The sequence below is a fragment of the Mustela nigripes genome, chromosome 5, assembly GCF_022355385.1.
Source record: "Mustela nigripes isolate SB6536 chromosome 5, MUSNIG.SB6536, whole genome shotgun sequence".
Lineage (NCBI taxonomy): Eukaryota > Metazoa > Chordata > Mammalia > Carnivora > Mustelidae > Mustela > Mustela nigripes.
The window spans coordinates 149305858-149325163 of record NC_081561.1 but is presented as its reverse complement, the minus strand read 5'-3'; the positions used below and the strand labels follow the sequence as shown (position 1 = coordinate 149325163).

At 47.6% G+C, this 19306-nt stretch overlaps 2 protein-coding genes across 6 annotated transcripts in view; one reads left to right on the top strand and one right to left on the bottom strand.

Moving 5' to 3' along the window:
- The window catches only part of ERMARD (ER membrane associated RNA degradation), a 22272-nt gene extending 21849 nt beyond the window's left edge, over positions 1-423 (bottom strand). For 4 of the 5 annotated variants that reach the window (XM_059401464.1, XM_059401465.1, XM_059401467.1 and 1 more), the window contains exon 1: positions 313-423. In XM_059401464.1, coding sequence (XP_059257447.1) covers positions 313-423 — 111 coding nt within the window. The remainder of the gene's footprint in view (positions 1-312) is intronic. The other variant, XM_059401466.1, reaches the window with a different exon arrangement.
- The window catches only part of DYNLT2 (dynein light chain Tctex-type 2), a 22737-nt gene extending 8237 nt beyond the window's left edge, over positions 1-14500 (top strand). The window contains exons 4-7 of the mRNA XM_059401603.1: positions 35-867; positions 9437-9643; positions 12429-12587; positions 13936-14500. Coding sequence (XP_059257586.1) covers positions 35-867; positions 9437-9643; positions 12429-12587; positions 13936-14046 — 1310 coding nt within the window. The 3' untranslated portion in view covers positions 14047-14500. The remainder of the gene's footprint in view (positions 1-34; positions 868-9436; positions 9644-12428; positions 12588-13935) is intronic.
- Positions 14501-19306: the final 4806 nt, after the last annotated feature.

Genomic DNA, 19306 nt, shown 5'->3' with positions numbered 1-19306 from the left:
CCCGCAGCCCCCGCCGCCGCCCGCCGTCCCGCAGCCCCCGCCGCCGCCCGCCGTCCCCGCGACACGCGCGGACCCTCCGGCGCTGAGGCCGTCCAGGGACCACGGACAGCGCAGGACCCGCCCCCGCCGCCGCCCGCCTGGCCCTTGGGGCGCGTCGGAGGCCGCGGCCGGCCTCTCGCGGCGGCTCCCCGGGGGCCTCTCGGAGCCCGGCTTCCCCACGATCCCGCCGCCGCGACCCGCCCGACCCACGCGGCTCCGCAGCCCGAGGGGCCCCGCGCGCCGGTGCCGGAGCGACCCGGGCCGGACACTCACCCCCGCAAGAGCCGCCCCGCGACCTGCACCCAGGCGGGGGTCACGCGGGACGGACCCCGACACGGCGCGGCCCCGGGACGCAGGCAGCGGCCGCCGAGGAGCGACGCTCATCCCCCCCGGGCGGCAGCGAACGCGCTTCGCCGGGTCCCCGCGGCCTTCAGCTCCTGGAGAAACGCCATCCCGTCGCCTCCCACGGGGCGCGTCCCGCGGGTCAGGGTCGGGCGCCCGGCCGCGCAGGCGCAGACTCGCCGGAGGCACAGAGCCCGCGGGGCCGCCGCGCGCGCCCCACCGCGCCTCCCGGGCCGCCCCGCCCCCGTCCCTTCCGATCCCGGGCGGCGGGCGCGGCCGGATGACGCACGCTTCGCCCCGCCCCTCCCTCCCAGCCGCCCTTTCGGCCGGCGCGACGCGGAAGCCGCCGAGGCCCTCGGGACGGGCGGGGCGGGCCGCATGGAGAGACGCGGGCGAGGCGCGAAGCCGGCCCCGGGCCCGGCCCCTCAGCCGCCGCCGCCGCCGCCTCGGAGGGACAGGAAGCCCAGCATGTTCGAGAGGGAGGCCGTGAGTGCGGGGCCGGGGCCGGCGGCGGGTCGGGGGGCGGCGGGTCGGGGAGCGGCCGGTCGGGGAGCGGCCGGCGGCCCTCGCGCCTCCCGGGCCCGCGCTGCCCTCCGCGGGGCTCCCCGGGCTCGCTCCGCCGTGCTCCGGGGCCGCGGCCGGCGGGAGGCCCCCAGCGCCCGGAGGCCGGCCCGGAGCCCGGGGCCTTCTTCTGACCGTGGGGCCGCGACCGCGCGAGCGGGCGGAGCAGGAGGGCCCGCCGGGCGCCGCCTCCGGCCTGCCTGGGGCCCGCCGTTCCCGCCTGCAGGACCGAGAGCGACGAGGCGCTCAGGTCGGCGGGACGCGGCGGGGCACGTCGGCTCCGAGTCGCGCCGCGGGGCCCGGATCCCGAGGACGGAGCCGGGCGTCCGCGGCAGGTGGGGCCGGTGCCCCCGGGGCTGGGCTGGGCAGCCGGGCCCTTCGCAGCGGGCCCCACGCGTGGCCCGGACTCGCGGCTCGTCTTCGGGAAACACGCGGACGTTGGTGGGAGTTTGCGAAGACCTTCCCTGGAACGCAGTGTGCAACGCGCGCATACGTGCTGCGCGGCTCCTCGTCCGCACAGCGCCCGGTTCCGGGGGCTCCGCAGTTACGCGCAGTCGGTGGTTCCCGCTCTTCCGCGAGCGGGTGGGCACGCCGCTGACCGTGCTGTGTTCCCGGCTCAGCGGGGTGCGCCGTCCGTCGGTCTTCAGACCTGTCGCCAGCCGGAACGACAGATACACACACGCTGCTGCCGGGACCGTAGTCTGGGAATAAGGGGACACGGACCAAAGCCATTCTGCTTGGTTGACGGGGACGTGCTCAGTCGCAGCTGTCTGCAAGGTCTGCACTGCCGGGGACGCCTGGGAGCGCTCCGGGGGCAACCGTCCCAGGGTCCTGGGATCCAGCCCTGCACCGCGCTCCCTGCGTGGAGGGAAGCCTGCTTCTCCCTCTCCCACTCCCCTGCTTGTGCTCCTTCTCAATAAATAAAATCTTTTAAAAAAAAAAAAAGACCTAGGCTTCTAGGAGTAAGAAATTTGATAGAGCAGAAATGGGGAAGAGACTGAGAATGCTCACTAAATGCATCTGAGGACAGTAAGTGCACTCACGGCTAATTTCTAACTTTGGGGCAGTAGAAAATTCCTCTGTTCTTGAGCGTAGGACACGTGAAGACACATAACACAGTGTAATGTTTAAATGTCTTTTAATTTTACATACGGTGCGTCCTTTTTTTCTACTAACAGCACCTCCGTCTTTCTTGGGAGGATTGATTCATTTCCCATATGATAGAGTTTTGATGGGACTGTCGCTTTCCTTAACTTTGTGGTATAGATGAAACCCAGAAGCTTCCAGAACTGTGAGCAAATAAGAAATTCTTTAAACTGCCTGGTCTGTGATATTTTATTACGGCAGCTCTAGAAAAACTAATATACAGAAACAAGCGACAGTAACTCATTCAAGAAGCAATAGATTCCCTGAACAGCCCCTATATCTATTAAACTTAAGTTTAAAACTGGAGTTAAAAACTTTTCCATATAGAGGGCGCCTGGGTGGCTCAGTGGGTTAAGCCGCTGCCTTCAGCTCAGGTCATGATCTCAGGGTCCTGGGATCGAGTCCCGCATCGGGCTCTCTGCTCAGCAGGGAGCCTGCTTCCCCCTCTCTCTCTCTCTGCCTGCCTCTCTGCCTACTTGTGATCTCTGTCTGTCAAATAAATAAATAAAATCTTTAAAAAAAAAAAAAAAAAAACTTTTCCATATAGAAAGTTCCAGTCCCAAATGGATTTTCTGGTGAGTTTCTGCCAAATATTACAGTGTTCTGCAAAATTGAAGAAAAGGGAATTCTTCCCAATTCATCCAATGAAGTCAGCATTCCTCTATTCCTCATAAACATAGATGCAAAAATTCTTAACAAAACTACAGCAAATTAAATCCAACAACATGTGAGAAAAATAAAATACAACTGCACCCAACGTAGGAACACCTAAATACATCAAGCAAGACATAAAGGGAGAAAGACAATAAAAGGGGACTTCAGTACCTGACTTGTATAATGAATAGGTCGTTCCGACGAAAAGTAAAACATCAGCCTTCAATGATCCATTCAACCAGATGGACTTAACAGATACATCTAGAACATTCCAGCCGAGGGCAGCAGAATACATTCTGCAGTGCACATGGAACGTTCCCCAGCACCAATCACTTAGGCCACAAACAAGTCTTCTTAAGTTTAAGAAGAGTAAAATACCAAGAATCTTTACCAACCACAATGGTATGGAACTGGAAGTCAACTGTAAGAAGAGAACGGAAAAATTCAAAAATATTAAGGTTAGAAACATTCTGTGGGACAATTAATGTGTCAAGGTAGAAATCAAAAGAAAAACTTTAAAATTCCTTAAATGGAAATGGAAATACAACATACCAAATATATAGAGTGCAGAAAAGCATTTCCGAGAGGGAATTTCATTATAATAAATGCTTACCTCAAGAAACAAAAAATAAATAAGCAACCAAACTTTATACATCAAAGACTAGAAAAAGAACAAATGAGACCCGAAGTTAAAAAGACCATAGAAACGTGAAATTAAGAGCTGGCTTAATGAAAAGAAAACTGACAAACCTTTATCTACATTCGCTAAGAAAAAAGGGAGAGGGCTCAAAGTTAAAAATGAGAGGAGAAAAAAATGAAAGAAGAGATATTATAGCTGATGCCATAGAAATACGGAGTATCATAAGATAATATTAGCAGTTTTATGCCACCAATTTGGACAACCCAGAAAAAAATGTATAAATTCCTGAAATTGAAAACCTGAACAGACCGATTGCTGATGAGGAGATTGACTCAGTAATGAAAACCTCCCAACAAACAGAAGTCCAGACCATATGTCTTCATTGGTGAATTTTACCAAACATTGAAAGAATCAATACCAGTCTTTCTCAAATTTTTCAAAAAAATAAAAGAGGAAGGAATACTTCCAAACTAATTTTATGAGGCCAACACTACCCTGATACCAAAACCGTACAAGGACACCAGAGAAAAGAAAACTACAGGCCAATAAACCTGATGAATGTAGATGTAAAAAATACACAAAATATTGGGCCAACTTTTACAGTACTTTAAAAAGATCATATACCATGGTCAAGTGGGATTTATTCTATGATGCAGGGGTGGTCAGCATCCCCAACAATCCCTGTGAGATTGCATTAGCCTAACGAAGGATAAAAATCACATCATCCTGGGTGCCTGGGTGGCTCATTCGGTTGAGCGTCTGCATTTGGCTCAGGTCATGATTCTGGAGTCCCAGGAACAAGCCCCACATCAAGCTCCACGCTCAGTGGGGAGTCTGCTTCTCCATCCGCCCTTCACCCCACTCATGCTCTCTCTCCCTCAAATAATTATTTTTAAAAAATTGTGTCATCTCAATAGATACAGTAAAAGCATTTGATAAAATTCAATATCCATTTATCCTAAAAACTCAACAAAGTGGGTTTAGAGGGAACATACTTTTGTATACTAAAGTCCGCATAGGACAAACTTACAGTGAACATACAAAATGGTGAAGAGCTGAAAGCTTTTCCTTTAAGTTTAGGAACAAGACAAGGATGCCCACTCCCACCACTTCTATTCAACATTGTATTGGAATCCTAGCCAGAGAAGTTAGGCAAGAGAAAGGGGAAAAAGGCATCCAAATTGGAAAGAAGAAAGTATAACTGTTGCTATTTGTGTATGACATGATATTATACATGGTAAATCCTAAAGCCTCTACCAAGAAACTGCTTGATTCAATAAACATAAATATTGCAGGAAACAAAATCAATATTAAAAAATCTATTGCAGGGGCGCCTGGGTGGCTCAGTGGGTTAAGCCGCTGCCTTCAGCTCAGGTCATGATCTCGGGGTCCTGGGATCGAGTCCCACATCGGGCTCTCTGCTCAGCAGGGAACCTGCTTCCTCCTCTCTCTCTGCCTGCCTCTCTGCCTGCTTGTAATCTCTCTCTGTCAAATAAATAAATAAAATCTTAAAAAAAAAAATCTATTGCAGTTCTACACAAGCTATCAGAAATTAAGAGAAAAAAATCCCATTTCACAATTGCATTAAGAATAATAAAATAGGAACAAAGTTAACCCAGAAGGTGAAAGTCCTCCAGAGTCTTACAGTGAAAACTGTAAGACATTGATGAAAGAAATTGAAGTCAACACAAATGAATGGAAAGATACTCAATGTTCCTGGGGTGGAAGAATTAATATTGTTAAAATGTACACACTACCCAAAGCACTCTACAGATTCACTGTAATCCCTAATAAAATTCCAATGGCATTTTTCACAGAACAATTCTAAACTTTCTATGACATCACAAAAGACCCCAAATATCCAAAGCAGTATGGAGGAAGAACAACAAAGCTAGAAGCATCTCTCTTTAGGACTTCAAATTGTATTTCAGAGCTTTAGTGATAAAAAGAGTATGGCATTGTCATAAACACAGTCATGTCAATAGGGCAGTAGAGTCCAGAAATAAACACACATTTATGGTGAATTATAACAAAGGAGCCAAGAATATACAGTAGGAAAAGGATAGTCTTTTCAATGGTTATTCGGAAAACTGGACAAGCATTTCACATGTACACAAAAATAAACTCAAAATAGATTGAAGACTTGAATGGAAGACCTCAAACCATAAAATTCCAAAAAGAAAACATAGGTAATAAACACCTTAACATCAGTCTTGGTGATGATTTTTTAATCCAGCTCCAAAAGCAAAGGCAACAAAAGCAAAAATAAAGAGCTGAAACTACATTAAACTAAAAACTTTTGGCACCACAAAGGAAGTCAACAAAGTGCAAACGCAGCTTACTGAGTGGGAAAGGTTATTTGCAAATCATTTAAGGGGTTAATATCCAAGATATGTAAAGAACTATAACTCAACAGCAAAAAAAGAAAACAAACAAAAAAACAACCTTGCAATTGGATTATAAAATGACCAGAATTCGTGAATAGGTATTTTTCCAAAGAAGATGTACAGATGGACTTCAGGTACAAGGGAAGATGCTCAACATCCTTAATCAGGGAAGTGCAAAGTGAGTGCACCTGAATGGCTCAGTCAGCTAAGTGGCTGCCTTCAGCTTGGGTTATGATCCCAGGGTCGTGGGATTGAGCCCCACATCCGGATCTCTGCTCAGCAAAGAGCCTGCCTCCTTCCTCTGCCTGCCTACTCGTGCTTTCTATCTCTGTCAAATAAATAATCTTTAAAAAAAAAGATATTGGGGTGCCTGGGGGGCTCAGTAGGTTAAGCCTCTGCTTTCGGCTCAGGTCATGATCCCAGGGTCTTGCTCAGCAGGGAGCCTGCTTCATCCTCTCCCTCTGCCTGCCTTTCTGCCTGCTTGTGATCTGTCTGTCAAATAAATAAGTAAATAAAAACAGGTATTACCTGACACCTATTTGATTCACTATTATTGAAAAGACTAAAGATGACAAGTGTTGGCAAGGATGTAGAGAAAAGGCAGCCCTCGTGCATTGTTGGTGGGAACATAAGCGGGTACCGCTACTACTGTGGGTAGTACAACAAAACAATATGGAGGATCGTCAAGAAATTAGAAGTAGAACTACCATACAATTCAGCAATTCCATTTCTGGGTATTTCTTCACAGAAAATGAAAACACTGATTCGAAAAGATATGTGCGTCCCTCTGTTCATTGCAGCATCATCTACAATAAATAGCCAAGATATGAAAACTTCCTAAATGTTTACTCATTTCACCATTAAAAAAAGAATGAAATCTTGCCATTTGCAATAACATGTGGACCTTGAGAACAGGCTAAGTGAAATAATTCAGACAGATATTGTATGATTTCACTTCTGTGTGAAATCTGAAAAGAAAAATATGTGGAGGTCAAAAGGTACAAACATTCAATCAAATAACAATAGTAATATTATATTTGAGTGGGGTTTGTTCTAGGAATGCAAGGTTGGTTAAACATTCAGAAATCATCTAAGCATATTAACAAACTATCAGTGATGAAAAACAGGCTGGTAACATTTCGACTTATGCTCAAGCAGGTCACCAAATGGTCACGGCCGTGCCTGGACACTGATACTAAGACAACAGCCTGTCTCTGGGAACCATCTGCAGAGTTCGGACAGATGATACGTCCTTGTTCTGATCCGCTGCCAAGAGAAGAGCTGGGAGATTCTGCATTTAATCGTGTTCTTTCTCTTGCCAACCTGCCGATCAGATGAACCCCTCAGAGGGGGCAGAGAAAGGGACGTGTTGTCCAGTGCCAGTTTCTGCCACACAGATCCATCGGTGGTGGAGAATAAATACTCTCACAATACTTGAGGACCGGGAGGTCTGATATTTACATTTTATTTTATTTCTTTTTTTTATTTTTTTTTAAAGATTTTATTTATTTATTTGACAGAGAGAAATCACAAGTAGATGGAGAGGCAGACAGAGAGAGGAGGAAGCAGGCTCTCCGCTGAGCAGAGAGCCCGATGCGGGACTCGATCCCAGGACTCTGAGATCACGACCTGAGCCGAAGGCAGCGGCTTAGCCCACTGAGCCACCCAGGCGCCCCTGATATTTACATTTTAAAGTACTGGCCTCTGCAGTAAAATATGGACAGGGATGAAGGAGGGGTGATAGAAATATGTATTATTTGGAAAAATCTAGAGGTAGTAAACATTGAAATTAATAAAAGTTTAATAGGTGGGTGCAATTTAAATCACCTTAAAGCCTCACTGGGAAAGTAGCAGAAGAATAAATGCTTCAGAGTAAATTGAAAGATTTATGTCAAAATAAATTACTTAGAAATAAAAATTCTTACATAATTACCAAAGTAAACCATGTTCCTGGTTAGAAAAGCTGTTATGAAGTTACAGAATTACTGAGTTAACGTTATTCGTAAAAAGCATTACAAAGTATAAGGCTATGTTCGTCGGAGCCCTGCTATCCCTCTGATCCCTTCGCCGCACCAGCCAGAATGCACTTTCAACACTAATGTGGAGCCTCCTCCTAACGTCCTTGAACTTTTCCAGCGGGTCCCACTGCTCTGAGAGTAAAATCCAAGTGTTCATCACATTCTAGTCAGTGCTTCATGACCTGCTCCTTGGTGGCCTTCCTAGCTTCCATCTTGTCACCATTCTGCCTCACTCAGGACACTCGAGCCACACTGACCACAAACCTGCTCCTAGAACACGCTCTTTGACCTGAAGACTGTGTATGTTCTTTTGGGGCTTCAGCCCATATACAACTTCATTCATAGGGGCCTTCTCTGATCACTCTGCTAAATTAGCCCTTCCCAGTGAGTTCCTCCCAAGTTGCTTGGTTTTGTTTTTATAGCAATTACTACTATTTAAATCTGCTAATTTATTTTTGTGTGTGCTTTCAATAGTCAGTCGGCCCTCCTGTCCGTTAGAGTGACCCCCGCGTGAGTGCAGACTGCTTGATTATGAGTTCGCATAAGCCCAACAACAAATCCCTCGCTAGTACAATGGAGCTCATCACTGTAACTTCAGAGCCTACAACATTTATCTAGACCATATTAGGCACCACATAACTATTTCTTTAAAGAATGTTGAATGTCGGGGCACCTGGGTGGCTCAGTGGTTAAAGCCTCTGCCTTCAGCTCAGGTCATGGTCTCAGGGTCCTGGGATCGAGCCCCACATCAGGCTCCCTGCTCAGAAGGGAGCCTGCTTCCCCCTCTCTCTCTGCCTGCCTCTGCCTGCTTGGATCTCTGTCAAATAAATAAAACTTAAAAAAAAAAAAAAAAGAATGTTGAATGTCATAGAGTGAATGCATGTCAAAAGCATAAAATAATCTATGTACCAAATCAGTACACATTTGTTATCTTTCAACTTAAGACTGTTATTTATGTAAATATTATGTAAAGACTTGGGTAAATAATGGTATTATTTAATCAAGGACAATTAAATAAAAGTAATTAAAATGGTAAGACGGGCGCCTGGGTGGCTCAGTGGGTTAAGCCACTGCCTTCGGCTCAGGTCATGATCTCAGGGTCCTGGGATCGAGTCCCGCATCGGGCTCTCTGCTCAGCAGGGAGCCTGCTTCCTCCTCTCTCTCTCTCTCTGCCTGCCTCTCTGCCTACTTGTGATTTCTCTCTGTCAAATAAATAAATAAAATCTTTAAAAAAAAATAAAAAAAATAAAATGGTAAGACAATGACGGATAATACTTTCATAAACTCAGGGTAGAGAACTGGCAAGTTCTCTTTACACACGTCTCCTAGCCACCCAGTTGCCCTCTGTGGAGGCCTGTCTTGTTTCTGGTTCTTTTGTATCTTCCACGGATATTGTAAATATATGTGTGCAAATTCGTGTTTCTAGAGAGATGATAGCTAGCCAGTTAGGTTAGTTTTCTTTTACCCAGTTGATAGCCAGGAGTGCATCAGTGAATCTAGGGTTCAGCAATTACTCTGTCACAGAAGTCAATCAGAATGGATTTCCAGACTTTGTGTCAGCTCTGTCCCATTGTATTAGGGTTCTTAAATCTAAAATTTCATTTTGTAATTAAAGAAATGATCTTTCTCACTTCCTGCCCCTCTTGCAGTATACACAGATTTTAAAAGAGCGACTGAGAGACTCGATTCATGATGTTCAGTACGTGGAGCCTCCATTCGATGATTCGATCGCTGACTTGGGTAAAGAGTGGAAGAGTGCCCTGGCCAAACTCAAGTTTGCTAATTCATACAGAATGGAGCCGTTGAAAAAATTCCAAGCTCATTCAGTAGAAACTAAAGTCCAGCAGATACTAACAGTAGGTTGATAAATATGTGCGACAGCAATATCTTAGCTTTGCCCATTTGATCAGCGTATTCAGATTTATGGCCATACATTTCATTGACTTTTTTTGTAGCATTTGTCTCTGAATATATTAAAGTACTTTGTAGTCACCCTCAAGAATCTTCCCATCGATGCCATGAGCTAGATTTAATTCTTTAGTTATTTCAACTCTTAATCATCCATAAATTATTTATCCCTCAGGTGTCATGTTCTCCAGTATTTGGAGGAATGAGTTAAAACACACTGCATGTGTGTGGGTGTGAAAGGCGGTTCCTGGACCTAAACCCTGTAAGGACAGGCAGCTGCCGACACACATGTCACCAACATGATGATAGATAAAGTGTTCTCTCATCTGTCACATCGCCGGTCCCTTCTTGAAACTGACTGGAATCTAAAGGCCGGTTTGGACAGTTATTTCCAGGCTAGTCCAAAAAAGCTTTTCCAATTTTATAAAGTACTTTGAGACTAATATTAATACCAACATTATTTATGCTAGCGTTGGTATCTGAAGGCTGTGTTGTTCCGATGGAAAGGATTCCTCCATCATCTTTCTTAAGGACCAAATTAAATTTTTTTATTTATAGAAAGTTTGAAGGACAACTTTTTCTTCTTTTTCTTTTTTTTTTTAAGATTTTATTTATTTATTTATTTATTTGACACAGAAGGACTGCGCGAGAGGGAACACAAGCAGGAGTGGGAGACAAAGCAGCAGGCTTCCCGCTGAGCAAGGAGCCCAAAGCAGGGCTCCGTCCCAGGACCCTGGGATCATGACCTGAGCTGAAGGCAGGTGCTTACCCGACTGAGCCACGCAGGTGCCCCGGGACTACCTTTTCTGAATCACCTTTTCATCTGTGGTCTTGAGTGCTGGGCACCAGGCACCCAGGCACCATCTGATGGCCAGATTCCCCTGTGGACTCCACCAAGCCTGCGTCTACCCCAGACATGTTCCTTGTGTCAAAGTTTCCTATCCCTTCAGTTTGTGAGGTGTATTCCTTCAGTAACAACTTATGTGAGCTAGCTGTTGGGAAGAAAGCATCTCTTCATTTTGTATAAATGATTAATACTATTTTAATAATACCAAAGTTAATTATTTAAATGAATTAACTTTTATTATTACAGAAGAATATTTAGGAGGCCTACTCTAGCCTCTACTGCCATAGACAGATACATTTCTGAGCTGAACTAATCATTGTCAGATGGCTCACGGCTTCAGGAAATAATGAAATTCAACTCCGTTTGATACAATGAAATAATTATTACCTTCTCTTATTTAAACACTAATAGCAAGCATTTGTGACATGAGAATACACATTACACTAATAGCAAGCATTTGTGACATGAGAATACACATTTTGGTGTCTCTTTTGCTTGGCCTTACCGCATAGACGGAGTTCCAATTTACTGGATATAATGGATTTCAAGTTGTATTTCCATACGTTAATTTACAGAATTGCATGGAGCATGGTGGGGCCTGAACAGCTGATTGGCTGTGTGGGGGGATAGCAAGGGGTCATAAAGAGGCCGGGGTTTTCCCTGGGGTTCACAGAAAATTCATCACAGTTCTGGATGCAGAAATAGTACATACTGCTGGAGCCTGTGGGCCTTTTCCTAGAGCAAGCACTGGCCGTTTGTTAAACAAGAACATATAGGTGGGCGGAGCCAGGGTTTGTTAGGCAGATCAAAGAGAGAATGGATGTCCTTAAGCTTCTGAAAGACGAACCACAGCCAATGCCTGAGGGAGACGAATGCTTCTAGACCCAGTTTTAGGTCCAGCACCATTCTAGAAGGGAATCAAAACCAATAAAACAAAACAATATATTTGGTTTTACATGCGTATAAAATTAGCTGTTGGGGGCACCTGGGTGGCTCAGTGGATTAAATCCTCTGCCTTCAGCTCAGGTCATGATCCCAGGATCCTGGGATCGAGTCCCACGGAGCCTGCTTCTTCCTCTCTCTTTTTCAGGCTGCCTCTGCCTACTTGTGATCTCTGTCTGTCAAATAAATAAATAAATAAAATCTTAAAAAAAAATATTAGCTGTTAGGAGTTCGTTTGTTACCACAGGACCCAGAACCATGTTAAGACATCATTGTCAGGTCACTCAAAGGCATGTGCATTCTGCTCACTGTGTGGTCCAGTCTGCTTACGGGCTGTGGGAAAGCTTAGTGCTTCTGACGCCCATCTGTCTCCCAGCTGTGATTAATCCACAGCAGACATGGCAGACAATCTTGGATCTCCGCGTCCTGGCGTCCGCAGAGAGAGCAGCAGAGTGCAGCGCCGTGGGGAGAGGGCTAGAGAAGTGGCTTTGAGTCAGGGAGACTGGGGGAGACAGTAGTCACGTAATACAGGCTCCCGTCCAGGAAACCCAGGCTTTAGGAAAACTCAGAGTTTTTCCAAAACTCTGAGTTTTAGCAAATACGGAAATTATAGGAAGATTTCCTTCATCTACCTAAGCATTCCCGGAAGCACTGTTTTAAAATTCCCGTGTCTCCCGACTAGCTTTTGATGGAGTGACCAAGTAAAGGGAAACTTACGGGTTAAGGGTTGGTAATGAAGAGCACTTGAATGTAATTAAAAACCCAAATCAACTTTATTCAACATTGTTATTGAAATAAATTGTCAAGCACAACATTCATTTAATGTTATTTGGTTAGAAGGAATGCATGTATTATTTTAAAGTTCTGTGGATTAGACATGTTTTCTTCAGTTTTTATATAGAAAATGGTTTGGAAATTAAAATGTCTTTCCTATTTTTTTAAAGGAAAATCTTAAAGATGTCAAATACGATGATCAAGTGTTCTGTCGCTTGTCACTTGACCTAGCAGACCGCATCTTGTCAGCAGTGAAAGAATTTGGGTACCACCGTTACAAGTTCATTATAAAAGTATTATTTATCCAGAAGACTGGTCAGGCAATACATGTAAGTACCTCACTGACCCAGCATCTATCAGCCGGCGCCCCAAGCTGTCCCCTCTAGTGAGCTGAGAGGTCCCGTGCAGCCGCCACCGTGTGCCTCTAGGGCCCCCAGGCGCCTCTCTGACAAAGGCTGATTTTGTTGGCTGGATCTTCCTTCACTGCCTATTATTGGAAAAGTCCTCACCCAGAAATGGCAACTCTCTATTGATAATTTATTAGACTGTACGGCTATCCTATTCCTTGATCACACTAATTTTGGCAATTTAATGTCATTTGATAATTAACCAGTAAATTTATTTTGAGCACTGATGGGAGTCAGGTCAGTTACTGAGAAAAGACACAGGAAATGCTGAGACGCAGACCGCGGTTCTCCAAGAGACTCTCCTGTACTCCGGAGAGAAGACAACGCAGCTCAGAGTTTAAGAAAGGGAAAGGGACGGACTGTGGGCCTGCCTTGGTGCCCGAGTCCGGCTGACCTAGAAATGAACGCGCAGCGACAGTCGGAGGCTGCGGCCAGGGCACAGGTGTTCCCAGCTGTGGAGGGAGCCACTTATCTGCTCATCATTCTGTGGGTCAGCCCGGCTGCGACGGCTGCTTTTCCTGCTAGTCTTCCTGACACACTCACAGTGGTCGGACATGGCCTTGCTCTCACGTCTGGGGGCGGGGCTGGCTGTTGGCTCGGGCTCCTGGGTTCTCCTGCATGTGAGCCACCCTCCGTGGGCTGAGTGGCTTTCCTTATGTGGGGGCTCCCCTCGCAGTGTTCGGAGCAGGTGGGAGCAGAAGACCTCTGAAGGCTTTGCTTGAAGTCACACAATGTCCCAGTCTTTGGCTCAGAGCAAGTCCTAAGGCCAATTCATACTCAAGGGTTGGAGGAACAGACTCACCCTCTTGGGAGAAGCCACAGAAGGTTTGTGGTCACTTATATCCACCACGGAAAAGTAGGCTGTAGTTAGAAAACATGGGGCTTTGTGAGTGAAGCAAAGGATTTAGAATTTTCCCTAACAGCCTTCTTGGATAATCAATGCTACTTCTTTATTTCCAAACAAGGTTCTAATAAACTTTCCCTTGAGCATATTTGAAGGATGTTAAGGAAAATCCCGTATCCAAGAGTGGCACGCCGCGGAGCATCCTGTATGCAGAGCTCCGAGGCCCGGGTTCAGAGGGCTCCCGTGCCTGCCCCCAGACAGTGCTGAAGGTCCAGTCCCCGTGTCGGAGAAGGACTGCTTTCAGGAAAGGGGAAATGGGAAAAACTAGTGTTTAAATATCACTTTCTAAGACACCATATAGACTTAAAGTTTACTTCTTAACATGTTCAATTCATAGTTGGTCTTTTCTGAAATCTGTGTACCCAGATTGCCAGCAGGTGGATCTGGGACGTGACCTGGGACAGCTGGGTCGCGGCGAAACATGAAACGGAGACGTACGTCGCCTTGGCCCTGGTGTTTGCTCTCTTCTGCGAATAGCTTGTCACAGGCCCGGGAGCGCAGGCTTCTCCGCTTCCGAGGCCCGTGGCTTTAAAGATTGGCACTTCGTGGGATCAGCTGTGCTTTCGCTTGCAGCTGCAGCGTCGCTGTATTCTTCCAACAGCAAACAAAGAAAAGCCCAGTTTTTACCTTCATACTTAATAGTTCTCACCTTTATGAACATTCTGTTGCCCCGAAGCATAAAGGTAAGAGCAGCGCCCGCAGCGATAGAGACGGGTGCGCAGGAGCTCGCAGAGGGGCCGTGTGCAAACACAGGGATTACTTCTCGTTCTTTTTAGAGTTAAGACAATTAGAATTTGTCAAGTAAATGTTAAAATAGATTTTGGAAAACTTCTAAAGCCAGTTATATTTTAAATGGCATTTTAATATGTTGTAGGCATTCTTTCGAAAGGAATTAGCAAGTTTGGATTAAAGACAATGTACTTAACACATCCTTAATGTGTGGTCATTCCTTTTGTTACTCTGTTAGTTCAATTCTTTTTAGGTGCAAGAACTGAAAAACCTAATCCAGTTTTTTGTTTTGTTTTTTTAAAGAGGAGAATTTCATTTTCCTGACATTTGATCAGGGACTCAGGTGTTTTCTGCCTTCTCCTCTCCCCCAGACTTTGGCATTTGTTTAACTTGATATAATCTGATCATGTTCCTGTCTATGACTAGATGGGTCATAGTTCCCTCCTTGGGGCTGAGGGCGCATTTCCCTTTGCAGGAGCGCAGGGCCCCACGAAGAGTAGACAGAGCTCCAGCGTGGAAGAAGGGGACGGGCTTGGAGGAGGCGACCCGTCGCGCCTGTCATGAGGTAGCTCTTAGGGCTGTAACCATGTCAAACTTAAGGGTTGGTTGAAATAGCCATTCTTGAATAGTCCCAAGACTGGAGAGTGGACGGTGGGCAGAGTTTTCTGTTCACTTATGTGTCCTCCTGAGCTGGCGAATCCAGGACCAACAGTTCGGGGCTGTGCAGCAGAATCATGGGTCATCGTCGCCCCAGATCTTCAGCACGGGAGTGGTCCGCTGTGAGCCACGGCCGCATTAGTGGTGACGAGCCCGTGCAGCAGGTCGGTAAGCCGTGCGCCTTCCTGGGGAACTTGAGGATGTAGTAGTAAAGCCTGTGGCCTCCTGTTTGTACAGAGTGATGCAGGTGGCGGCGGGGGCCACGTGACGAATCACGGAGCGCTTGACCCAGCCCTTCAGAGAGCCCCGGAGCTTCCTCATCCTCAAATGGGACCTGCAGGTATTGCCTGATGGGAGTTCTTACAAGGACCTCCTCAACCCCATACACACCTCGTTGAATTCCATACGAGCGACTCTGACCCTCCTGCCTCCTCCACCTCCCCTGCATGCCCATGATCTGACATCCGGCTTCTCGAAGCTTTGTACAGCAAGTTAGTGACCTTCCTCTGCAGACCTCACAGCACTCCTCTCTGTCCCCAGCTTCTCCTCCAGATGCATTTTGAGTCTCTTTCTTAAGAAGGACTTGGCTTGTCCCCACGGAGAGTCCCTGTTCTCTGAAAGGGAGGTACATGCAGAACATCCCCAAAGGAGCCATAAGACCAAAGAAAGAGGCCAAGTCCAGCTTGAGGAGAAATGGTTGGTTAAGGGGACCTGCGGACAGAAGCGCATCTTGGGCAGCAGTGTCGGCTAGACCTCTACACGCCCACTTACTTTCCTTAAGACCCACTTTTTCAGCCCTGCAGGGTAGGCGTACCTGCGGGGGACCGGCGAGGGGGGAGAATGGTTAGGAATCGTGTGTCAGAGTCCGAGCTCCAGGGCAGGGCAAGCAGGTGAGGCCCCGGGTGTATGCCTAATTAAGGGTGCCCTCAAGCAGAAGGATGGCCACAGAGTGGCCACCGTGGTGGGTTTGTCTAAGATGACCTCGGTCTGGTCCCCGCACACCCCTCCTACCACAGCCCCTCGAGCAGACGCTATTCTTCCTCTCCGTCCTTGACACAGCCACTCTGGCCTTCAGTGCCCCGGCTCCTGGCAAAGCCTCCGTGTGTGCTCATGCCTCTTCACGCCCCGTGCCGCTGCCGCCCCCGGCCCCTGGCTGGTTCCTTCTCCTCAAGACAAGAGCTAGGGGACCCCGGCCTCCATCTCTACCGACTCCTGCTACCATTCTTTGTGCCTTCGATGTGCACACGGAAAGCTGTCTAGTGAGGCAGTCCCCACACAGGCGCTGCTCTGCTATGAACAAACTCGGGTGGCCACAGTCTTGTCTTGAAACACCAGTGCCCCAGAAGCATGACTCAAATTTCAGCTGTTCTGCTGCACCGACTGAGGAGGTACATCACATCGAGCGCAGACCTCACAGCCAGTGCCCAGCCACAGATCGCCACACCGATGGCCCTCACGCAGCCCGGGCCTCCTCGCCAAGCCCGTCAGTGACAGGTCACTGCACCCAGTTACTCCTGCCTCGGGCCTCAGCACAGACAGCAAGGAGTGTAGCTGTATTGCTTCCTTGCCTCCCAGTGACAGCCCCACGGGGTGTTTTACAAAAATGGACCATAAAAAGAGTGTTTCTTTTTACATTAAAATTTTGTTTTATACAATGTGCCCCCCAAAGTTGAAAGCACATCAAAGAAATAAGTGAGGAGCTGACAGTGAAATTGGATGTGATTAGGAAATTTGAAAATGACAAGAATGGGGCACCGGGGTGGCTCAGTGGGTTAAAGCCGCTGCCTTCAGCTCAGGTCATGATCTCAGGGTCCTGGGATCGAGTCCCGCATGAGGCTCTCTGCTCAGCAGGGAGCCTGCTTCCTCCTCTCTCTCTCTCTGCCTGCCTCTCAGCCTACTTGTGATCTCTGTCTGTCAAATAAATAAATAAAATCTTTAAAAAAAAAAAAAAAGAAAAGAAAATGACAAGAATGAAGCCCCGACGATGACCTCAGCCTGCATGAAGGTCCTGTCCAACAAGGAGAGAAAGCACGGTAACGTTGGGTCCACATCTGACTGTTTGTGTTGACGAGACTTTCTTCAGCTGTGGACAGAAGATGGTAACTAGTAACGGCAGAGCCCAGTGCGTCTGGCTAGCATTCAGGCCAAGTGTTGGCATTACTTGTCCTGTCGAAACAAAACTGTTATTACAGACAGAATGAAAAGCGAGTTCACTGCACTCAAGTCTGGTTGTGTCCTTTCGGAGGCCCACAGAGCTGGTTAGTGTTGAGCTCTGGTTAAGGTGCTGGGCCAGGCCAGGGCACTGCTGGGAACCCTGCATCCGGGTCACACAGATCAGTTCGAGCAGGTGACCGACAAAGGTGAAGGGACACTGATAACAACTTCACGTTAAGGACACTTGAAGGTGTCATATGACATTGAAAACACAAAACATCAGATGTTGGGATGTTATCAAGGCACAAAAGGTAAGTGATGGCAGGAGAAAGCAAGTTCCAACTACTCTTGGCAAAGTGTTTACACAGAAATAAAGCACGAATTCTCGTGTTTTTCGTATTTATAATTTACTAAATATTAGTTTTACAATTTAAAAAATGCTCTATACATTTACAATTGGCAGTAAGGGAGTTTTAAACGTTTTACCAAAAGTTCTGGGCAATTATAAATTTTCTCTCTGACCACGAAGATCACTGTGCGGTCTCAGTTCCTGCGGTCGTTTCTACAGTGCAGTGCGCTGCTGAAAACTGGGAAGTCTGTCCTCTAGCTTCCTGACTCCTTGACCAGCTCCCGTTTGGTGACCTCTTGCCCTGGCTCACCTGGCTCCTCTGTTCCCCCTGTAGACTCTGCTACCATCAATAGCTGTATGACCTCTGAAATCCTGGACGCCAGCAGGTTATTTTTATACAACCCTTTTCTGTCCTTAGGACTCACTCAGCACTGTGGAATCCTACTGAAATCTCCATTCCATGCCATAACCCACCATTAAACAGCTCCCTTACAGACACACTCGGGTTCCTTTGCCTCTCTTGCGGGTCTGGGAAAACCCTTCCTGAAGGAAACGCATATTCATAGCCTGAATTCAAGCAGCTCAGTTTGAGTGAGAACAGGGAAAAACCAGACCGACTGGTTTGCCTTGAAGCTCCCCACCGGAAACAAACCACGTGGCCCCCAGGAACGTTGCTCCTCCTCCCCCTCCCCCTCCTCTCTCCCTTCCGTGGGTGGTTTCACCTCCTATTTCAATCAGGAGAGAGAACGCGGCAGAGGAAGATCACGTTTTCCAGGAGCGAGTCTCAAAACCTCCCCGCGCCTGCAGCCACATTCTGTTCCATCTTGTCGCAGTGGACCGACCGTGTTCTTGCTGCCGGGGGGTCACCCAGGCCCTGTGCCGGCCGCAGGCCTTCCCGAAGCTGTCTCCCCCAGCTCCTGCACCTGGTGTCCCCTCTGCGCCCTCTCGCCAGCACCCAAGCTTGCTCGCCTCTGTCCCACCTTAAAGACGACCGCCCTGTTCTCTAGCTACCTTCTCTCTCCGGCGCTGGCGCAGACTTCCTCCCACGGGCACCACCTCGAGGGACTTCAGTCTAGCTTCTGAAGTTGTCACACCTTAGAAACAGCTCAAAATAATGAAGTTTGCTTTTTGGCCCCAATTTGCTAAATACAACGGACATTTCTCTGTCCTCATCTTATTCAGCCTCTCAGTTGAGACGGTTGACTGTTCCACTGTATGAAACGCTCTCTCCTCGGAGTTTACAGTATCTGTCACCTAGATTTCTGCTCCTTTTCTGTTTCCAGCTGGGTGCATATACGGGGTATTGATGGATGAGTGAATGATTCCTACGGTCTCCGTCACCCTACGTAATTCTTAGTTCATAGTTGCTTTTCCTAAAATGTTTGTGGAATAACTGGATGGACATTATTATTTTAATCCTACAAATGAGGAAATGGAGATTGAGAGAGATTAACAATTCACCCATTCGACACGGACCACGCGGCTATTACGTGACACAGTTGGTACTGACCACACTCTTACCTCATTTTATTTCCGAAGAGAGGGAGGGGCAAACGGGAAGGGAGAGAGAGAGAATCCCACGCAGGCTCCATGCCGAGCAGGGAGCTCCAGGCTGTGCTCAATCTCACCACCCTGAGATCAAGACCTCGGCCAAGATTAAGAGTCAGGTGTTCAGTTGACTGAGCCACCCAAGTGCCCTCAAAATCTTAACTCTTTAAAAAAAAAGATTTTATTTATTTGATGGGACGGGGGTGGGGGGGGGAACACAAGCAGGGGTAGTGGGAGAGGGAGAAGCAGGCTGCCAGCTGAGCAGGGAGCCAGAAGTGGGACTTGATCCCAGGACCCCAG